The sequence below is a fragment of the Euphorbia lathyris genome, chromosome 8 (genome assembly GCF_963576675.1).
Source record: "Euphorbia lathyris chromosome 8, ddEupLath1.1, whole genome shotgun sequence".
NCBI lineage: Eukaryota > Viridiplantae > Streptophyta > Magnoliopsida > Malpighiales > Euphorbiaceae > Euphorbia > Euphorbia lathyris.
In genome coordinates this window covers 10,269,096-10,292,656 of record NC_088917.1, presented here as the reverse complement: position 1 = coordinate 10,292,656, position 23,561 = coordinate 10,269,096, and the positions used below count along the sequence as shown (strand labels likewise).

At 33.2% G+C, this 23,561-nt stretch overlaps 1 protein-coding gene across 1 annotated transcript; it reads right to left on the bottom strand.

The window, feature by feature from the left end:
• Nucleotides 1-16,773: 16,773 nt before the first annotated feature.
• On the bottom strand, nucleotides 16,774-18,507 carry LOC136202229 (pentatricopeptide repeat-containing protein At3g29230-like). The gene has a single exon (XM_065992732.1). It carries the CDS (start codon nucleotides 18,431-18,433, stop codon nucleotides 16,895-16,897), a length of 1,539 nt encoding a protein of 512 aa, XP_065848804.1. The 5' UTR covers nucleotides 18,434-18,507; the 3' UTR covers nucleotides 16,774-16,894.
• Nucleotides 18,508-23,561: the final 5,054 nt, after the last annotated feature.

Here is a 23,561-nt window from a genome sequence, read left to right as displayed (position 1 = left end):
GTCTAATGAGAGCCATATTAAGAATATAGCACGCTGTGTTGACAGCTTCTCCCCAAAAGTACTTTGGAAGCCTATGCTCACTCAGTATTGTCGTTGGTTTCACAGAATTCAACAAACAGTTGGTTCTTGAATTCTCCACCATTATCACTTCGAATGTGAGCTAACTTAAGGTCTTTATCATTTTCAAGTTTTCTAACCAAATTTGAAAATGTCTCAAAGGTTTCATCCTTGCTACTCAGCAGGATGATCCAAGTGTACCGAGAAAAGTCATCTACAATGACCAAGGAAAATCTTCTTCCACCCAAGCTCAGCGGCTGGACTGGACCGAAGAGATCCAAGTGTAGTAACTCTAATGGACGCTTAGTTGAGACAATGTTTTTACTATGAAAAGATTGTTTGGTTTGTTTTCCAGCTTGGCAAGCGTGGCATAATTGATCTTTTTCAAATTTAAGTTCTGTCAGACCCTCAACCAATTGCTTTCTTGCTAATTTGGCCAGGAGGTCCATGCTTACATGACCAAGTCTCCTGTGCCATAGCCAGGAATTTTCTTCCTTTGACACTAAGCATACAGTTTTTGAAAACTTCTTTTCTAAGTTCAGCATGAAGACATTATCAATACGAGGGGCAGTTAAAATTAACTCATTTGTTTTACCCTCGAATATTTTACATCCAGTGTCATCAAATATAACTTTTCTCCCATTGTTACATAGCTGAGCTACGCTGAGTAAGTTATATTTGAGTCCGCTGACTAGGGAGACAGACTCAATAGTAGGATTACCACCAACGGTTCCTGACCCTACTATCTTACCCTTTTGTTGTCTCCAAAACTTACGTTTCCTCCTCGTTTACGCTTAAACGTGATGAACTGAGTTTCATCACCAGTTATATGCCTCGAGTATGCGCTGTCAATGTACCACATCTTTGACTTCTCAGCACACCTCAGGCTTACCTGCAATATAGCTAGTTGCTTTTAGGTACCCAATTCTTTTTGGGTCCTTGCTTGTTAGGTTCAACAGGTAAAGCATCATATTTTATTTTATGACGACATACTTGAACAGTATGTCAATTCTTTCCACAGAAGTCACAGCTGACCTTCCGTTTAGGATGTCTCACTGACTGGTCAGCACCCCAGTGCTGAGCATGCCAGCACACCTTAGTGGTGTGTCCTTTCTTCCCACAGAAGTCACACTAGACATTGCGCTGAGGATTCCATCTCTGCTGACTAGTACTTCGGTACTCAGTGTTCAGAGGATTATTTCTTTTATTTGGAACCTTAAGTTGGTTCTGAATTGATGTGACGTCCTTCCTCAGTTTCTTAGAATCTGATTGGACCTCAGAGACAAACTTTTGCATAATTCCTATGTTACTGTGCAAATCTGAGTTGTCCTGAAGAAGATATCGAAGGTCACTCAGTTTGACCTCCTCAACCTCGTCACATCGCCTGCTGAGTGCTCTAACCTTTTTATTACACTTTTTGACAAGTGTGTAGAGGTCACTCAGGGCATTAACCATTTCATTTCTGAGCAAGGGTAGTGATATTACCTCAGTTGAGTGTTCCTCATCGTTAGATGCAATGGAGGGGTCAGCATGCTCAGAAACACATGGCTCAGCAAGTTCGTCAGCCATGAAACAAATCTTTGCTGACTCAGTGGCATCAGCTTCAGATGATGATGAATCATCACTATCGCTCCAGGTTGCCACCATTGCCTTCTTGCCGTTCTTCCTTTCTTTCCTCAGCGAGGGACAACTTGACTTGATATGGCCAGTTTGATGACATTCAAAGCATATAATGGGCTTTGAGCTGTCCTTCTTGTACTTGCTGTCGCTGGAGTCAGCTTTGTACTTATCAAACTTCTTGTAAGGCTTCTTAGAATATTTGTCATTCTTTTTGAACAGCCTCTTCATCTTTCTACTGAACATAGCCATTTCTTCATCGTCTGTTGAGCTCCCATCAGTGGAGTCAGCTTTCATGACAAGAGACTTTTGCTTCTTGTCTTCAGACTTTTCCTTCACCTCGAAGTTCTTCATTGAGATCTCATGGGTCAGCAGTGAGCTAATGAGTTCATCATACTTGTAGGTGGTTAAGTCTTAAGCTTCCTCAACAACAGTTTTCTTTGCTTGCCAGCTTTTAGGAAAACTCCTAAGAATCTTTTTGACTTGCTCTTCCTCAGTGAAGATCTTTCCAAGTCTCTTGAGCTCGTTGATGATGTTTGTGAATCTTGCATTCATGTTTGAGATTCCTTCATCATCGTTCATTTCGAACAGCTCGTACAATCTCATATGCTGGTTCACCTTGGATTCTTTCACCTTGTTGGTTCCTTCGTAGGTGACCTCCAACTTCTTCCAGATCTCCTGCGCTGACTCACAACCTGAAATCTTGTTGTATTCTGCAGCATCTAGTGCACAGTGAAGCATGTTTATAGCCGAAGCATGGTTTTGTAGCTTCTTGAGATCATCCTCTGTCCATTTAGTCTCAACTTTGACAACTGTTTGGCCATCAATAGTTTCAACAGGAACAAATGGGCCTTGGACTATAGATAGCCATGCGCTCATGTTTGTTGCCTGAATGAAGTTCTTCATTCTATTCTTCCAAAAGGTATAGTTAGACCCGAAGAATAGAGGAGTCCGAGTTATGGACAGACCCTCAGGTAAAATCTGAGTTGTCAGATTTCCTGGGAGAAACCGAGTGCTGTTTTCAGCCATAGTGAGGATCAGCTTAAGGTAGTTAAACCTTGCACAGTGAGCTATTAAGCTCTGATACCACTTGTTGGTCCCTTATAACGTAACAAGTTAGTTCCAAGGGGGGGGGGGGGGATAGGAACTATTTAAAATTTTGGTACGTTACGGCTGACTTCTTTTACAATGAAAAGGAGTACACAGCGCGCTGAGTGAATTTAAGACACTAGCTTAGTCAACTTGTGACTAAGCTAGCTTCTTTCCTTGAGTCAGGAGATAGCACTTGAGTCTATTCCTGAACTCAGATACTCAATGCACACAACTCAGCGTGACCTCTTTACTTAGTCAGTTTTCGAGCAAGCAAAATATATAAAAGGAGTTTAAAGGTTAGAAAGATATTACTCAGCAGATTTATCCAGGTTCGGCCTCTATGCCTACGTCCTGTCCCCGGAACACGTTCCGAGCTTTCGAATTCTCTACTGAGCTCTTTAAAGGTAGAGTACCAAACCTTTTACAACTAGAAGCTGAGTATAACAAGAGTACCTTCCTCTATACCTCTACTCACTCCTATTCTACCGCTGAGTACTATAACCGAGTACTCAGCCTCTCCTTTCTATACTTCTAGAAATGATAATGAGATTGTCCTAAACAACAATTGCTAAGACACTTTAGATGATTGGAAATCACTCTAGACTTTTACACAATAATATGGAAATTGGTGTAAGGTATTTGCTTTGCTTTTTCTCACAGAATCTTCGAGTATGAAATTGGTCAGCATTTTGACAACTTTAAGTTCTGTATTGATTGAAGCATATCGATGGCCTTTATATAGTGACACTTGAGGCACCTGGTCATTTCGAATTTCGAAATAACCGTTGGAGGGAAACGGCTTCCTGTTGTTGTCACTCTGGGCGTGCTCAGCGTCGTTGGCCAATAGAATCCTTGCATCTTCTATCTTCGTCAGTCTTCAGCAGAATGTTTCGCCATTTATGGAAAAGTCCACGAGACAGCTTTCTGCGCCTTCTGATCTTTTCCCAAAGTAGAAATACCTTGTCTGGAAGTTGAACATTCTCTGCCGCTGTCCAGACTGCTTTGTCGTCCAACTCAGCAGCTTCGTCTTGAAGTTCTTGCCACGAAGGCTTCTCGATCCTTCTCTTGCTGAGTCATCGTTTTGGTTGATACGGCTTCGTTTTGAACTTCTAAGCCGAATGGTGTTGATGTGTTGACTTGGGCTTGACTTCCACTTTATGGGCCTTTGGGCTTTTTAATCTCAATGTCTTATACACAATTAAACTCAACATTGAACAAACACATTAGTGTAAATAAATCAAAGCATTATAAATTTTAATGTGTTAGAATATTTTTATCATTACTTAAATAATTTTGTCAAATCAAAATCATGTGGAAAGGTGTTTCAACAACACCATGAAAACCAATCTAGATCCGGTTTTGCAATGAAGACAGACATCAGGCGAGTCGGAACAAGGTATCACCATACATCCCTATTTTGCTGACAGTCACGGAGCGTGTGAGTTATATTCTCACAACCAAGAACACAACAAGAGCAAAGTTCCATAGAAACCAGGTGTCTACGAAATCTCTCTTGGTTTGTTAAAAGCTTATAGTGAGCAGTCAGCCAAGCGAAAACTGCGCAGTCTTTGCGAAAATCTTAAGGCCCAGATTTTTTTCCAATGACCTGAAACAACACCTACCATAGGTTCACGAACAAGGTCACATGCCGATTTGCAAGTAAATCGCCCAGAATTAGAACCACCCCAGATGCGAACATCAGAATCAGCCCCATCCAGGCTAAGTTTAACACTACGAATTCTTAAAAGCCAATCCATATTAAGAAACAGTTCAATCCTATCACAGTCCCAATCTCCATTACTATTGACATAGTCTGCCACCCTCAAACCAAGAGCAGAAGCATGCGGTTTTGGATTAGCTACATCAATCAGTTTAACATTGCTCACCCAAACATCACTCCAGAACCTCACATCAGTCCCATTTCCAACATTCCATTTAACCTCACTGCAAAATTCCTGGAATACAGAGTGGAAGCTCTTCCAAAGGAAGGAACAATTTTTAACACGACCAGTCCCTCCAAACACCTCGTCTTTCCTATATTTACCAAGGAGGATCCGTACCCACAAAGCATCAGGCTCTTTCCACATATGCCAAACAAGCTTCATAATAAGAGCCTTATTATTATCTTTATTTTTTTGAGACCAGCTCCGCCTTCATCTTTAGGGCGACAGACATCACTTCAAGGAATAGGATGAACCTTTCGATAACAAATTAATATATATAGAGTAGGAGTGAGCATGGTTCGGTTCGATTAAAAAACCAAACCAAACCAAATTGGACCGAACCAAATTATCTTTATTTTTTAGAATCAAACCAAACCAAATTATAATTCGATTTGGTCTGGACCGAACCAAATTATTTCGGTCCGGTCCAGTTTGGTTTATGTTTGGACCAAACAAAGCACTAGAGACCTACAACTACTTATGCATTGACTAACTAAACAATTATATAAAGACAATAATCATATAATTAGTTTTTCTTTTGTATATATAATTAGTTGAGAGAAAAAAAAACATATTTAATTGTTTTTTATTTTCTATATATAATTAGTTAATTAATTTAAAACCTTAAAACTAAAAGTAGTGCATATTGTATTTCGGTTTGGTTTTGTCTGGTTTTGGACTAGACCAAACTGAACCGAACCGAACCAAAAACCAAACTAGCTTAAAAATTAGGATCGAACCAAATTAAAATACAATTCGATCTAGTTTGGTCGGTCCGATTTTTTCGATCTTTGGGTTTTCGGTTCGGTTATACTCACTCCTAATATAGAGTGTAACAACAAATAAAATTTACAAATAAAAAAGAACTCTAATAATGTAAAAGATTTTTTGAAACAAATAATGTAAAAGATTAATTCAATATTAGTAGTGAATTATACCATTTACGGTACCCTTGAGTTGCAATGATTTTTCAACCTTTTTCGTCGTTATTTGTATTTTTCTACGTTGTCGTATGAGTTTGAATTTTGAACCCTGATTTTAAGTCTACAAGGGGACAGCTGGTAAGCAAAGTTTATACAAAAACCACTTAAAAAAGCACATAGAAATACCGTCACAGATTAAGATAAGATCTATAATTAATTAAAAGCTCGAGCTGATAATTAAGGTCCAATTATAGATCTTAGAGCATCTATAATAGAAGTTAATGAAAAGCTCATTAACCCCTAAAAGTAGTATGAACCATTGGGGAGAGTTTAATAAACTCTCACCATGATCATACATGCTTGGTACGTACCAAGCGGTATGATCACCTCAAAAGCTGCCTTGGCAGCTTTTGAGTTTTATATTATTTTTTTTATTTGTTTATTGGGATAAAATACCAAAATAGGTTTAAAGTTTTTGGGGAAGTACCAATTTAGGTTTAACGTTCAAAATAACACTAATATAGGCTTAATGTTTACAACATAATATCAATTTAGGCTCAACGTTTACAATACAGCATCAATTTAGGCTTCACGTACAAAATAGCACCAATATAGGCTTAACATTTACAAAATAATATGAATTTAAGCTTAATGTTTACAAAATATATCCAATTTAAGTTAAACGTCACAATTAAATTAACCATATTGTATTATTTTCCTATTAACTTTATATGTTATCTTTTTATTTAGTTTTATTTTCTTATTTATTATAATACAATTAATTAGTATTCTTGTTGCCCATTAAAGTCTTATATTTGTTTTTCATCAACCATTCCATGACTCCTAAATTCCATGGCTCATCTAATATATGCAAACTAAAAGTAATTGAATATCCACAATATTTCGAATACTAGTTCATGGGCAAAAATACTAATTAATTGTATTATAATAAATAAGAATATAGAACTAAATAAAAAGATAACATATAAAGTTAATAGGAAAAGAATATAATATGATTAATTTAATTATGACGTTTAGCTTAAATTGTATATATTTTGTAAACGTTAAGTTTAAATTCGTATTATTTTGTAAACGTTAAACCTATATTGGTGCTATTTTGTACGTGGGACTTAAATTGATACTATATTGTAAACGTTAAGCCTAAATTAATATTATGTTGTAAACGTTAAGCCTATATTGGTGCTATTTTGAACGTTGAGTCTAAATTGGTACTTCCCCAAAAACCTTAGACCTATTTTGGTACCTTATCCCTTTTTTATTAAAATAGTTATAATATATTATTAAATTAATTTGTAGGTCCCATATTATTGAGTGGTTGTAGTATTATCTATTGGATGAGATATTTTAATGGTATGAGAGTTTATTAAATTGGTTCCACATTGATGATGTGTCCTAACTATTAAGTGATTAGTAGTATTTACCGTTGCGCCAAGGCTCGTCCTCTCAAGTGATTAGTAGTATTATCCATTAGAAATGCCCTATCTTAATATCTGACAGATACCTGTGATTATGAACAGATTCAGAGGGACAAAGGAATTTGAGCACGTATTAATAGTTGAAAAATGTTAAATTTTTGATAGAAATTGTATACAGGGTTTTCATTTTTTTTTTAATCTAAATCACCCAAAAAAAATATCAACTTCCGTAAATCATAAAAGACCACCACAAATATCTTCTATAGTAAATCTTAGATATATTATTATTCATGAGCTTTTTGGTTCGTCTAAACCCGATTTTAATAAATTGAGTCTGGACATACATATTTAGCTCAGTTCGATCTTGACCTGTAAAAACCTAAACATAAAATTGATTAAGTTTGAGGTGCAAATCCAACTCAGCCCAGCCTGAATTATAAAACAATTAATAATTACATTTAACCTTTTACAATGTTAATTTTAATTATTTTATCTTTCATTTTCTTCGTACATTTCTCTATGTATGTAAATTATTCTCATTTTCTAATACATTTCACTATGTATTAATCTTTTGAAAAAAAAAGATTACAGTGCACGTATAAACTACTCTCTTTGTTCAATTATATAAATCGTGTTAGAACGTAATTTTTTTTTTCTAAAATATAAGTCGTTTTGATTTTTCAAAAACTTTTAGTTTAGTTTTTTGGTCCAAAAATTAAATATTTTATCTTGATCTATGTATTTTTTTTTAACATTCCAATATTTATTGCCCAATAGTTACACGAAAGAATTTTTTTTTTTAAGTTAACCAAGTCAAATTTATTAATTTCACTCAATATTAATTGTATTTCTTAATTTGTATGAAAATCTCTAGACTGACTTATATTATGGGACGGAGGTAGTATTTTTATTGTTGTTTTCAAACCGTTCTTTAGTGAGTTACATTGTATTATTTATAATTACAATTTAATTTTAATTTTTAATTTATTTCGTAGGATAAAGTCTAACAAAAAAATCATGCAAACAAGCATCAGTGGAATTTGTCCCAAACGAGGACTCGGGTTTTCATTTTTGTTAAAAACGATGATATTTTAGTTTGATATTATAAAAATGACCGTAACGATCTTAAAATGAAAAATTCTAAAAATTAAAGTTGTTTAGTACCATATTTAATGTGGAACCAAATTTTTTATTTCCCAAAATCATCATTTTCAGAGCTTTATCTTTCTCACTTAAATGACCTCAAAAAATCAAAAAGTTGAAGAATTAAAATTGTTTAAAATATCAAGTCCTTGAATTTTTCATTTTTTAGATCGGCAATGCTCATTTTAATTTTAAGGTTCTTGTTTTCAGCAAACAAAAAACTTCAGTCATCTTTTAGTTGCAAAAAAACTCTCAATCTCCGTTTGAATAAAAAAAATTTCACATGTGCCTGTTTGACAAAAACTCGAAAGCACATAATTTTTTTTAAGCTTTATCCTATTTTCTAATTCAAATATATTAGGTGGATGGGTCAGACTGGACTGAGCTTGAAAATTAGTTTTTCTTATCTAGTCAAGATTGACCCGAGCCTGATATAAATATAACAGGTTAAACAGGACGTGGACAAAATAATTAGATATAAAAATCTGATTAGATTTGGTCCGGACCTCTCCAACCCACGAACATGTCTACGTATCATAAAAGGATTATAGTGTATTCAATTTTTTTTAAACATAATTTAAGAGCTATTTAAGGTCAAAATCAAATAAATAAGTTGTTAACAAGTTGTTAATAACAACTCAAAAGCACAAATTTAGGACCCACACTACTCATAATACAAGCTGAGTCATACATCATTATTTATATTAGGTATAAAGTGTAAAAGTACATTAAAAAAGTAATTTTACTAATTTTATCTCCAACATTGTTAACTCTGTAATATTAATAAGTTAGGTTAATTTTAAATATTACTAAAAGCATAATTTTTTTTATATTCTGCATCAATTATATATTAATTGGTTCTAACTTTTTTTTTTACGTTCTTAAAATTTCATAATAAAATTAAAAATTCGATGAAATATTTGGATTTTTTTATCCAATTCGTACATAATACAATATGATTTTTAATTTTTTTAAATTATTTTTCACATGTATACACATATTATTTATTGCTAATGATTGATAAAATGACGTACGTATGAAGTGGAGCTAAGAAGATTCATGATTGGAAGACATAATTAATGAATTATTTTTAAATTGACTCAACTTATCCGTTAAGATAAATTTGGTTTTAGTTAATAATATTAAAAGTAAAATTACTTTTAATTATTAAAAATATTTTTACACTTTATCTCTTTATATTATATTATTGAGATTGGAATATCATATTAGCAAAGATAAAATAATAATAATAAAAAAGTAGTATGACAATAAAATATATATAATATTCTGCCTACATTTAGTTTTATTTGATTTTTTTTGGAAAAAAACTTTGTAGTTTGGATCATTTTCAAATATAAAGTATATGGTTTAAAAATTGATAAATAGATATATTGAGGTTGATTCCATTAGCAAACACAGTCCAAACTGACAATGTCAAAGAAAGTCAAATGTCAGTCAAAGTCAAATGACAAGGAGTTATTTTGATCTTTATATTTATTTTTTTATAAATTAACCCATTTATTATCTAATTATCACAAATAAATCCGAAAATAAAAAATAAAAATCAACCTCACCATAAAATAAATAAATAAAAAATCAAAATAAATCTTTGCCATTTAACTTTTTTTTTAACACCGTTAGTCAATTTGGACTAACAGAATCAACCTCAAGGTACCCATTTATCAACTTTTAAAGCATATAGTTTGAAAATGGTCCAAACCACTAAATTTATTTTTGTACTTTTTTTTTAAATCGATTTCTTTTTCTAGTTTTACTCTAAACAAGATATAAGATGGTTAATTAGGACCGAAAAATCAGCTATTGATCATCAATAAAAACAACAATAACAGTATCAAATAGACTTTACGTAAATAATTGTTTTTAATGATCAATATATGTATCGAAACGAATTACTCTATTTTAGAATCAAATACGGATTATCGAGATATCTCTTATAATGCAGAATTCCGATAAGTTATTGTAGTTGAATATAATTGAACTGTGATCTTATATTACCAGTCACATACCTCCTACGCCAATGTTAATCGGGAGGAGTGCGATAATTCCATGAATTGAGAATGAACGTTGAGAGAGAAAGAGAGTGTCGTGCCTAGGAGAGAGAGAAATTTCGTCTTCTGGATTCGATGTTTGGTCTAATTATGACTAACGTTTCCAATTTTTTCCTTCATGGATCTAATTTTTTCCTACCTGGATCTAATTTGTGCCTGGGTTTGATTTTTTCATGCCTGACTATCACTTGGCTTACCTTCTCATTCTTTGACTTGTCCTGCCTTTATACCCGACTTTTCTAACTTTGGTTGTTTCCTATGACTAAGTATACTTCAATTGGATGTCTCTAGAGAAATAATCCACACTACGTCATTTTCCCTTTCACATGATACACGATATATGACAAACACTTTTTTCGTGTCATCTGATTGTTTTTCGCAACAGTATTTGAAATTTCTATCTACTTCCTCTTTGCTCACAAGGTTCAATGAAAGATTTTCAAATGAAGGAAGGCTTGGAGACCAAAACCCCCGAAATTATTTTTCTTAATGGTTTCTAGATTTATTAGTAGTTGATTTTTTAATTTTCAAGTTAACTAATTCATTTTTCCAAAACAGTTGAGTTGAATGAGAATATATATAGCTTGGTACATTTTAGCTTAAATTTATGAGCTTTTGAACCTATAGAGCAATTTTCTTAAATAACATCAATTTTTATGGTTTGTTCCAAATTTTCTTGATGTGTGGATCCATATGCTTGGTTTGTAGCTCTAGAATTTGCATAAAATGATTTTCGAGACCACACATTTTTAATCGTGAGTGATGAAGGGAATTAGAATTAATCGTTTTAACTTTTTAAATAGCGTAATCATTTTTTTTATCCGTTAGTTAACCAAGTTTGAGATTTTAACATTTTCATTGTTTTACACTCTGAATTAGTTTACATATTAACCCATCATTGACATGTACCATTGATCTTAAGAATTAGTAAGCAAGTTAATTTTTTTTGTTCGAAAAAATGTCTACAGTAATCCTAGTTTGGTTCAATGGTTCAAAAATATTTGGACCCAAATACATACAAGGGAGATAAAAGAATGTTTTGAAAACAAAAAGTTTCTCACAGAATTAAAAGCTAGCACCCAAATTTATCCATCAGAAATAAATCTATTGGTGTGTATTGAATTAAAAAAGAGAAGAAAATGTGAAAGAAAATAACGAGATGTAGAATTTCCTTTTACTGTAGTTATTACAAAGCTTAAGTGTTTTTTTATTTGCTTACTAGTTTACTTTCTTTATGACATGTATTGTTTTACTTTATCGCGAGATTTACGTGGCTTTGATTATTTCGTAGATGTTAGCTTTTAAATAGAATAACAGAAATGGAAGTTGTTAGTTGTTACACTATATTAATTAGTTAGGATATTTGATTAACATCTTTTAAATAGAATAACAGAAATGGAAGTTGTTAGTTGTTACACTATATTAATTAGTTAGGATATTTGATATTCATAATGCAATGCTTATGATATAATAAACACAATAAACTATAAATATAGAAAGCTTAATCAATATGATTGTTTAATTTCAACTCAACTAGTGTTCACAATTGATTAAATAGATAATTAATGCACATAAGGATGGGTTGAGGGTTCTATAAATAGATCAGTTTTTATGCGAAGTTGTGTTAGAAATCAGGTGGTGGATATTAAAAGGATAAGCATGAGATGGAACAGAAGCATTGTATGCAAGATTTGCCAAAATTATGTTAGCAGCCTCAGTGGGACGATACCCATCCCAGTAAAAGTAATCCTTTCTGTTTATGCAACTCTTTCCCATACTATAACACATCCCGTCCAAGTCTGTTTCACAACATGCTTTTCCAATGTTCTTGAAACCTGCATAGGGTCATGTATATATAAATCATTCACTAATGGAAATAATGAGTAAAGATGTTTCAATTTATTGATCCCATGTATTGTAGAATTTCTCAGAAAAGTAAGTGTATATACCTTGAGAAGCTTCAGAAGTGTCGATATAGGTAAATTGGGCATTTTTCGTGTAATTATTAAGATTAAAAACCATGGTCCGGAGCTTGCAATTATAGAGTTGAATATCTTTGTTAATTATAGATATACACTTATGCTCATCTTGATTGCTTCCATTGCCATACATTCTAATAGCAGCTGGAGTGCACCCTAAAGAAGGAAGTCCAAACACCACAACTTTCTTTGCTCCAGAATTGTGCAAATTCTGTAAATTATATAAATAATTAAGAAAAGATAACCTATAATGGGTAACTAAATAATAATCAATGAATTTATTACTTACAAGTAAGTGAGTGAAAAAGAAATGATCAACAAGGTACTGTGCAAATCGATCAGGTGATTGTCTTGGAGTTGGGTCCGAGCCATCATTGTTAGGAATATAATTGTTGAAGACATCATTACTGCCAATTTCAACTGAGTATAAACATCTTTGTAGGTATTGTTTAGTCATGTTTTTACTTCCAAGAATGTTGCTTATGCGGCGAATTATTTTCTTGTGGTATTTTAGTTGTTGGCCTAAACTTATGGAATTTACCTGCATTACCCATTAATATCATCATTAATCCAAATAACTTTAATTTACCTAGAATAACAAATACTTTTACAAAAGGAATTTTTCAATTATAAATAATAGTATCAGTGAAGTATAATTCTGTAATTTTCTTATTCACTTTAAAAGATCCTCTAAAACCTCAGTTATTAATTAATCAACATTGAATTCTTAACAAATATCAATCACTAAATTTACCTTGCTTCCTGCAATTTCCAACTGCAGTATTGCACCAGAAGATGCATAATTCACACCTTTTAGCATTTGTCGGTTAGTTCCAATTGTTCTATAAGGGGAAATGGAATCTTTAATCCCAATCTTTTCAGTTGTTATAAAAATTATTAAATGAAAATATTAAGAATTCGATCATGCACTAATTATGCTTTAGCTGTCTAATTGGATAAAATTTAAATAAATTAATTAATTAAATGAGGCTAAAAGGAAAAAAAATCAAACCTATTATATCAACCATGATTTTTCCATTACTGAATCTTCCAGTAGGGCCATCAGGAAAATCAATTCCATATGGAAAGTAATTGGATTTAAAAGTATCAAGACCATTATCATTTCCATTAGCAGAAAATGAATCTCCAAAAATGAAATAGCAAGGAACTTGTTCATGTTGATTTTGTGGTTGTCGTTTTGTTTGTCCATAGACAATTAAGTCTTGCATGTTGAGAAGTAATACAACGTATGCAAACCAACAGAGTCTTAATTGCTGAGACATCCTCCCGTGTACTAGTTTGTATAATAATGTAGGCTAAGATAGAAAGTAGACCTTGTGATGGTAAAAAGAAGCATACAAATTCTTATATTTATATTAATACATTGCTTATGAGAATGGTAATAACTAGATGTTTAATCATGTGGTTTAAAAAAACCCAACATGTAATTGAATTTGTAGTTACTAATAACAAATAACTTTTTACCAAAAAAATACTATTTTTGGAAATCTTTTCATTTTTACAGCATATAAAAAACAATCTTGAAATCAAGAAGAAAAATCAATGAACTATGTAGATAATTGAATGTCTTAGAACTTTCTACTGTTATTTTTTTTTATTTCAGTTATTTTAGATTGAAACGAATCTAAGATGAATCACAAAAAATATATAAAATAAAGGAATAAGATAGAAATTCGTTTCTAATGTTTTTTAGAAGTGTAGATATATGCCATGTTTGGTAAAAAGTTTTTTGAAGGGTAAAATTAGAGGTTTGAGCCACTTTTCAAGGACATTTTTACCTCTAATTACCACCCTTTAACCCCCAAAAGAAAATAATAGCCATTAAATATCAATGTATTTATTTGGTATTTTATACAAATAGCTATTAGGAATCTACTAAGTTTTACCAAATAAGTTTACACAATCAGCCAGACAAATCACTTAACAAAAAAAGTAATAGCTAAGAGTTAATATAATCAGCTAACAGTTAACATCTATTTGCCAAACATGGCCACACTCTTTTAGATTGGGTTTAAAATAAACTCGACCCTTACTAGTTGGGTTTAAATTTTTTTTGTCCCAATCAATGTCAAACGAATATCATTTTGACCTATGCTAAGGCAGAAGTGCCAATCCCTTCATACATTGGAAAAATTATAAGATGTTATGTTAGTTTCAAGTAGATTTCCTACTTAGAACTAACAACCAATACGAACACCTTCATCTTATATATATAAAGATGGATGAATGGAAAAGATTATAATCATCCTTTAGCCACCTTGATAAAATAGGCAGGCATGGATGATAACGGGTAGAGTACCGGCGGGTAATGCCAATGTCAATGCCAATCCCAAATCCTTACCCTTTTATTTTTTAATTACCCATACCCGTCTCATTACCCTAACGAGTATATTTTTTACATCCCATACCCATCCCATTTAATTCACGGGTATCCGCGTGTACCCTTACCCGTTAAAAATCAATAAATAAAACAAAAATATTACAAATTTAACAAAGTACAAATTTAATAAATCATCTATATAAAAATTGAACAAATTGAACCTTAATTAATAAGAATAAATTAGCTTAGTGCTATCACTCAATGGTTAAAAAAAAGGTTGGGGGTTCAAATCTCATGTCTTACATCTAAAAAAACAATGATATTTATTAATATATAAAAAATTTATGACGGGTAACGGAACCGGATACCGGATACCCTGGGGGGTATTCCCATAATGGTTTTGATCTCATACACATCTCATACCCTTTTATACATGGTACGTGTAGTCCCATTAGGATCGGGTAGTACCGAGTATCCACGGGTACAGTACCCGTTGCCATCCCTTAGTAGGCACCAAATTCCAATTACTACATTTGTCTTAGGATTTGTCTCAAAGTCCAAGTCCTGTTAGTGTGGCTAGCCTTTGTATTATTTATTTTGGGGTTTGTTTGTGATAATTAGATAATAAGAGGAGTTAATTTATAAAATAAATAAATATAAAGACAAAATTAACTTTTTCCATTTGACTTTTGACTTTTTTTAACACCATTAATCAATTTGGCATGTGTTTGCTAACATAATGAATCTTAAGGTACTTTTTTTTTATCAACTTTTAAACCATATAGTCTATGTTTAAAAATGACCAAAACCATAAGGTTTATTTTTATACTTTTCCCTTATTTATATATTTGACATTTTCTTTTTGACATGTGGCGAGCACTTTGACACGTAGTAGAATGTGTCTCCCATTTTCTGCATCCAAAATTTTTTATTGAAAAATATGAGATTATTGAATGCAATTTGTAAACAAAGGCCTAACTCACCCCAAAAGGTACCTCAAATGGTGAGGATTGTCTCACATATTTAAGGAGCTATATAGCTTCCTCATTTAGCAATGTGGGATGTTTAACACGCCCCCTCACGCCCAATTCATTGGCGCGTGACGCCAATATCAGCGGGAGCCCCAACATTGAACTATGGCTCTGATACCATGTAAACAAAGGCCTAACTCACCCCAAAAGGTACCTCAAAGGGTGAGGATTGTCTCACATATTTAAGGAGCCATATAGCTTCCTCATTTAGCAATGTGGGATGTTTAACACAATTAGTCAAGAATATGGGTCATTTAAGACTTTTGAAAGTTTTGGGTACAATTGAACTAAAATCTTCCATTCAGTTCAATCACACTAAGTCTAGCAAAATCTATTGCCCCTGTACTTGAACTAAAATTTCAACTACCTACTTAAACTTTCAAAAGTTTCAAATGACTTTCGTTTATTGTTCAATTACATTAAATAACCTCATGTTTTTATCTAATTGCATTCAATAACCCCTTATTTTTGTCCAATTACATTCAACAGTCTCAAAACTTCAACTGACCTGTGAACTTTCAAATATTCCTAATTTTTTGCCAATTCTTTTTGACACGTGACAGAACCTGTCTCCCATTTTCTACATCCAACAAATTCTACGAGAAATATAAGATTATGGAATATAATTAGATAAATATGAATCATTTGAAACTTTTGAAAGTTCAAAAAGTTGAGTTGGAGTTTTGAACCGAGTACAGGAGCAACAGATATGTACGGGGGCGAATACATAGGGGCGGGTCCCTCCGATCGCCGGAACCACCATGACTACGAGTAGTTTCGGCCCCCTATCTCCACAAAATTTTAGGCAACGGTGGTTCCGGTCCCCTTGTCTCCAAGAAATTTAGATCGGGTGCTGAATTATCACCCCCAAAATTGGCCCAGGTCCTACTAAGCACTCTCTAAATCCAAAATTCTAATTTTTTTTTTCTTTTTTGCGTATTAGGTCATCTCTAAGTCTAAAATTCTATTTTTTTTTTGACCTGTTAGGCCCTCCTTAAATCCAAATTTCTAATTTTTTTTTTGCAATGTTAGGTCCTTAAATCCAATTTTTTTTTTACATGTTAAGAATCTTAAACACAATGTAGCTTAATTTTGAAAAGTTTTCCATCGGTACTTAAAAATTGGTTTTTGACTACTATATATATGGAAAAAAATTGAACAACTTCGATTTAACTATTTTTTTTGTACATACACGTGTAAAATCGGCCCCCCAACTGAACAATCCTGTATTCGCCACTGGATATGCATTAGGCTATGGGGAAACTATACATCAATGGTTGCAAAATCTTTACTAATTTCCCCAGCCATGAACTTACAAAATCTTCCATCCACTTCAATAACACTAAGTCCAGCAGTTTTAACAATGCCTGCCTCATTCATCATCTCCCTCCATTTATTTGCTTCTTCCCAATCACCACAAGCTGCATACAAGTTTGAAAACATCATTAACTCACCATCACTAAGCCCTTTACCTCTGCAAGACATCATCTTTATCATCACTCTCTTACCCCTCTCAACATCCTTATGAATCACACACCCATTAAGCAATGCACCCAACACGGATTCCCCGGGTTCGAACCCCATTGCTTCGATTACCCGAAACGCTTCATCCAAATACCCTGCCCTACTCAAAAGATCAATTACACACCCATAATGCTCCAACTTAGGAGATACCCCAAACCCCTTTTCCATGGAATTGAATAACTCGCAACCTTCTTGCACGAACCCCGAATGGCTACACGCATTGAGTAACCCAATGAAGGTTATATCATCAGGTTTTATGTTCTTCGCTCTCATGTTTCGGAACATTTGGATAGCGGAAATGGCGGAACCGTGGAGGGAAAGCCCTGTGATCATGGCGTTCCAGGAATAGATGTCGTTGGATTCGGATTTAACGAAGACGAGCAATGCTTGCTCTATGCTTCCACACTTGGCATACATGTCTATAAGAGCTGTTACCACATAGGGGTTTGATGCAATGTTATGATTCATAGCATAAATGTGAAATCTTTGCCCTAATTCAAGTGATCCCAAATGTGCAGAGGCAGATAAAACACTAACCATTGTGAGATAATCCGGTTTGCAATCTGTGTTCTTCATTTCTTCAAACAACTCAATAGCCTCCCGGAATTGATCATTCTGTAAACATCCGGTGATCATTGTGTTCCATGTAATACCATTCCGGATTGGCATTTTGCTGAATAATTCCAAACCCATCTTCATTTCACCAGCTCGGGTATACGCTGAAATCATTGAATTCCAAGAGACAGTATCTTTCTCCCCCATTTGATCAAATACCCTTCTAGCAGACAATACTTCCCCAATTATCGAATATCCAGAAATCAAAATGTTAAATGACGATAAATCCTTCAGAGGCATTAAATCAAACAGATAAATCGCATCATCCATCTGGTAATTACAAGTAAATGCATCTAACATGGAGTTCCAAGCAACCAAATCTCTCTCAGGCATTTTATCAAACACCTTACGAGCATCAACAATACAATGAAGAGTTCCATACATATCGATCAGAGCAGTCTGGACAAAAACATGGGCGGAGAAACCAGTTTTGATTGTGTGGCCGTGGAGGGAGAAACCCAAATTGGGGGCAGAAATCCTTCCAGCTGCTTTGAGTAAAAGGGGAAATGTATAGTTATCGCCATGAAAGCCGAGAGCTTGCATCTTTAGGTAAGTCATAATCGCGTTTTCTGGTTCACCCATTTCCATCTGCTTCTTGATTATCGAATTCCAGTTTCTTAGTCCTGGAGAGGGAAGTGAAGAATTGCAGGTAAAGAGTGCCATTGTGGGGCTTCACAAAACCTTCTTTGTCTCATTTTCCACAAAATTTAGTAGACTTTGGCTTAAAAAGCCGATTAGGCCCGTGAACTTACAGGATGGTCGTTAATTTAGTTGTTACGGAATAAGCAAGTTCAGGGAGCCAGTGAGATATTTGCGAAGTACATTGAGCTAATCTATTCTTATGGATAAATTTAGGGAGTTGACGATACGAAATAAGCAAGTTTGGGGAGCTGGTGAGACACTAACAAAGTTTAGGGAGTCAATCTACTTTTATGGACAAGTTCAAGGAACCGGTGATGTATTAAGCCATCTCAATTTATAATATGAAGTTGAGACATGTGACGTACCTCCCTTCCCATCGGGATCTATGTGGATACAACAAATTTTCCAAGTCAACCGCTTTATATAGAGCTATGTAGCACTAGTTTTCAGAAAATAGAGCCACATGACGGAAAATAGAGTTGCAGAGTCTGAAAAAATTTGAAAAAATGTAAATGCATTTTCAAGGTGAATTAAAGGGAGAGATTTTGGTTTTTTGAAAAATAAATCAAAATGATGCCGAACCCTTCAACACTGGTCTAGAAAAAAGAGATGAGTATCAGGAAGCAATGTTTCAGAACTTCTTGGAATAAATCTAGAAAATTTTGAAAAAAAATCTATGAAAAAATTTCGAAACGGAAAAAATGCACATCTCCTAGAAATAAGTTTGACTTAGATTGAAATGATCTTCGGGATGTGTTTTGAATATGAAATTTCTCCTGGAACTTGAATTTTGACTTAGTCGATCAAATCGATCGCTAAGGTATAATTAACTCATGATAAAATGAATGGAACCATGCTCACAGGTTGTCCCTAGCTCAACCTAGTCCAGACGCATAGGGAGCCTAAACATGAATCCAATTTGAGTTCGATTGAGCGACAGTTAGCACAATGAGATAGGGAAGAAGCAACAATACATGGGACATGGGATCGTGGGTCGATTTTTCTCTCGTCTCATGCTTCTGAATGACATGGGGTCGTCCGACCATTTGGAATCACCCCTTATCAAGGTGGTTAAAAGATGATTCTACTCTTATCCATCTATCAATTTTCATTTGTATGATGATGATTGCACCTCCAACATATAAAAGGCTTAACATCTTATTTTTTTTGTTATTTTCCTATTACAAGTCTTACTCTGTTCACATTGTGAATGAATATCAGTTTCATACTTTTAATCGTCAAATAAGTTGTAAAACTCAAAATTCGAGAGTCTTGTCAAAAGGTGATGATAATTCTTGTGATAAAGAGTACTATGGAACTTTGATATATGTTTGGGAGATCCAGTATTCGAGAATGAATTATGTTTACTTATTTAAATGAGAATGGCTTGGTGTAAGATGTAAAGGAAGTGGATATACAGTAGGTGATTTCTCGATCACAAGTGTCAAGGATAATGGTTGGTTAAATACGGATGAGCCATTTATTTTAGCTTACCAAGCTGAGCAGGTCTTTTAGGTTGAAGATCCTAAAACCCTAAATTGGCTTATGGTAGTGAAAAAGCAACCTATATAAATATATATATATATATATATATATAATGTTCAATCAGTAGATGATATTTCTGAAAATGGAGATGATGTTGCTTTTTAAGAGGGGGAGATCGCCGTTGATTCTCATGCAACAAGAACATTAGTTGATGATGAAGCCATGGAGAATGACATTGTTATTGGTTTTTAATAACTAACTCTTCCTATTGCTAATCAAATGGGAGAAACAAATCCACTTAACATAGATGATCATAATGATGATGAATACGATAACCGATGAAGAAATTAGTGATGATGAAAATATCAGCCTAATTAATACTTATGAACATGATGATGATGATGATGATGATGATGATTGAAGGTAATTTTTCCATTTCATCCTATTTTTTTAACATTCATTACTTGCATTTGTACAATTATTTACTTTATTATTTTATTTTGACAATCTGAATTTATGGTTTTGTTGATGAATAACAGCGAGTTTAGAATTCATTAAAAAAAACAGTGAGTTTAGAATTAAGATATGTGTGCATTTGCATTTTAAAAGGACTTAAGCAGAATAAAATGGTTGCTTCAATGTTATTGCTAAATTGATTTCTAATGCTATTTGGAAAACTCTAAATCAAAAGGAGTATTGTTAAACTGAAACAAAGAAGTGGATAATGATGATGGTATAACTATTTACATGATGTGCATTTTGCTAAAACACAATTTTCATAGAGTTTTTGGTTATGAAAAATTACTATTAAGGAATTAGATCCCCAAGATATTTAATTTCAGAATTAAATTAAGTTGTTTTATGCTAATGTGTTTATTAAGTGTTTATTCTAACTTAAGCATAAAATCAAAGACAACTTAAAAAGCCTTAAATCAATTAAAGGTCCAAACCTTAAGTCTGACCCAGAACCTAGAAGCCAGAAACGGAACTAAAGGGCGTTGACAACCTGTCCACTCAAGTTGTTCCAAAAGAAGCAAAAAGACAGAAGACCCTGTCACACAAATGTCTCTCTATCAACCAACTGAGGAAAGATTCAGATTGCAAGTCTACAATACCAGAAGTCAGAAGACGATCATTGACCCGTGACTTAACAATCGATAGAAGTCGGATTTTGTAAATTGAAACTTTTCTTATGTGGATAAATTGGCACAGTGGACAAAAGCACATCAGAAGACAGAAGATAGAAGACATTTCCTTCCAAACGGCTCTTTTGATATTCAAAACGTTCTTCTCCAAATGCTCCACTAAAAGCCAACTCCAAAGTTCATTTTCACAACTGATCTTCATGAAAAAAAGAGGTAAAACTTTCAAGTGAAAAACTAGAGCAAATTGCTATACACATTCATTTTCATATTTGTGTAATTTAGTAGAGAGAGAAGTGCAATTGATTTCTATATCAGAATCATTTGCTATTGTAAATCAGAAGCTCTGTTATTGCTTTGGTTATAAGCAAGTAACATGAGAGTAGATAGTTGAGTGTTGTTGTAAAGGAAGGTACTTTACTTAAGCTCTATCTATTGTAAAAGGTTTGTGCTCTACCCGTGAAAGAGTTCATTAGTGCATTAAAGCTCAGAAGAAGAAATTCTGAGGACTGGACAAGAGGTTGAACCGGTATAAATCTACCGAGTAACTTATTTCCTAATTCTGCGTTTACTTACTTTTGAACATTGCTTGCAAATTAGGGGTTTAATGGTTTCGTATCAACATAACATCATATTAGCATATAAATCTATATTTTTAAAACAGATTCATGATCACATATTTAATGTGAACCCTATTAAATTTTGAAAAGAAAATTTCAATAACGAAAATTTCAAATTTGAAGGGTGCCTTTGATATACTTCAAGTTCCCCTATCGATTCTAATTAGATCTGTACAATATTCATATAAACAGGTTAGTGCAATTTGTTCACAGAAATTGAAGTTTATGGACTGCATTTAAAATGTTGAATAGTTGTTGTTTCTAATGACTTGTATGTCAATTCCACTCTTTAGATTAATGCTTTCGCCTATGAATCATAGTGTGTACAGCTAAAGAACCTAAGTGGCATCGGTTAGTAACTACCGACCCTAATTATTAGGGTCATTAACATCGGTTATTTGTAAAGAACCGACGGTAGTGACCCTCAATTCATAACAAGCTCGAAATATTGATCTTTGGTGTCAGTGAATTGTATTAGCCATCGCCAATAAGGCATCATTGGAGTCGGTTATTTGAAACAACCGACCCTAATGACCTTTAGTAGCATTGGTTAATTAGATAAACCGTCGGTAATCAAACGGCAATAAAGGCCATTTTCCCACTAGTGTCACCAAGTTCAATCTGGGGCGTACTTGAACCAACACATGGATCAAACAAAGTGAAGCCAATGTGAATGCTAATAAGATTTTCAATAATAAGCTTAAGCCTCTTGTTGATCAATTCAATGGCAACACACCTGATGCCAAATTCATCTACATTAATGCTTCTCAATTACATAATTATTACTATTACTTATATCTATTCATAAGTCGAGTCGGGTCTAAATAGCCTTGTTAAGTAAGTATATTGTCCAACTCACACTATATTCACATTGAGTTCAAACAGAGTTAGACCACGCTAAAGGAACTAATTTTCAAATCTAACCTAGCCCACCTTGTACAACTAATATATTTGTATTTAAAAACTAATTAAAATGAAAACTAAATTGTGATTATGAACAATAAATATGTAGCAAACTATAATTTAATACTTAACCCATTCAGCAAAAACTCAACGAATATAATTTTAAATGATAATAATAAAATATTTAAAAAAATAATAAAAAAGATGAATCTAAATAAGAAAATATTATAAATAATACAAAGGCTAGCTGCACTAGAAGGGACTTGGACTTCGGGACAAATCCGAAGACAAATGCAGTGATAGAAAGTTGGTGCCTACCCATTTTATCGGGGTGGCTAAAGGATGATTCTTATCTTTTCCATCCATCCATCTTCATATATATAAGACGATGGTATTCTTATTAGTTGTTAGTTCCAAGTAGAAAATCTATTTGGAACTAACATAACACCTTATAATTTCTCCAATGTGTGAAGAATTGGGTATTTCGGACATAACATAGGCCAAAATGATATCGTTTGGCATTTCAGTAAGGATCGAGTTTATTTTAAACCTATTCTAAAAGAGTATATCTAAACTTTTGAAAAACATTAGAAGCAAATTTCTACCGTATTTCTTTATTTTATATCTTTTTGTGATTCATATTGGATTGGTACAATATAAAATAACTAAAATAAAAAATAACAATGGAAAGTTCTAAGACATTCAATTATCTTAGGTGTTCATTGATTTTTCTTCTTAATTTCAAGATGGTTTTTTACATGCTGTAAAGGTGAAAAAGGTTTTCCAAGAATAGTATTTTTTTTGGTAAAAGTTTATTTGTTATTAATAACTCAATTACATGCTGTATTTTTTAAAACCACAAGATTAAACATCTACTTATTACTATTCTTACAAGTAATGTATTAATATAAATATAAGAATTTGTATGCTTCTTTTTGCTATCACAAGGTTTACTTTCCATCTTGACCCACATTATTATATAAACTAGTGCACGGAAGG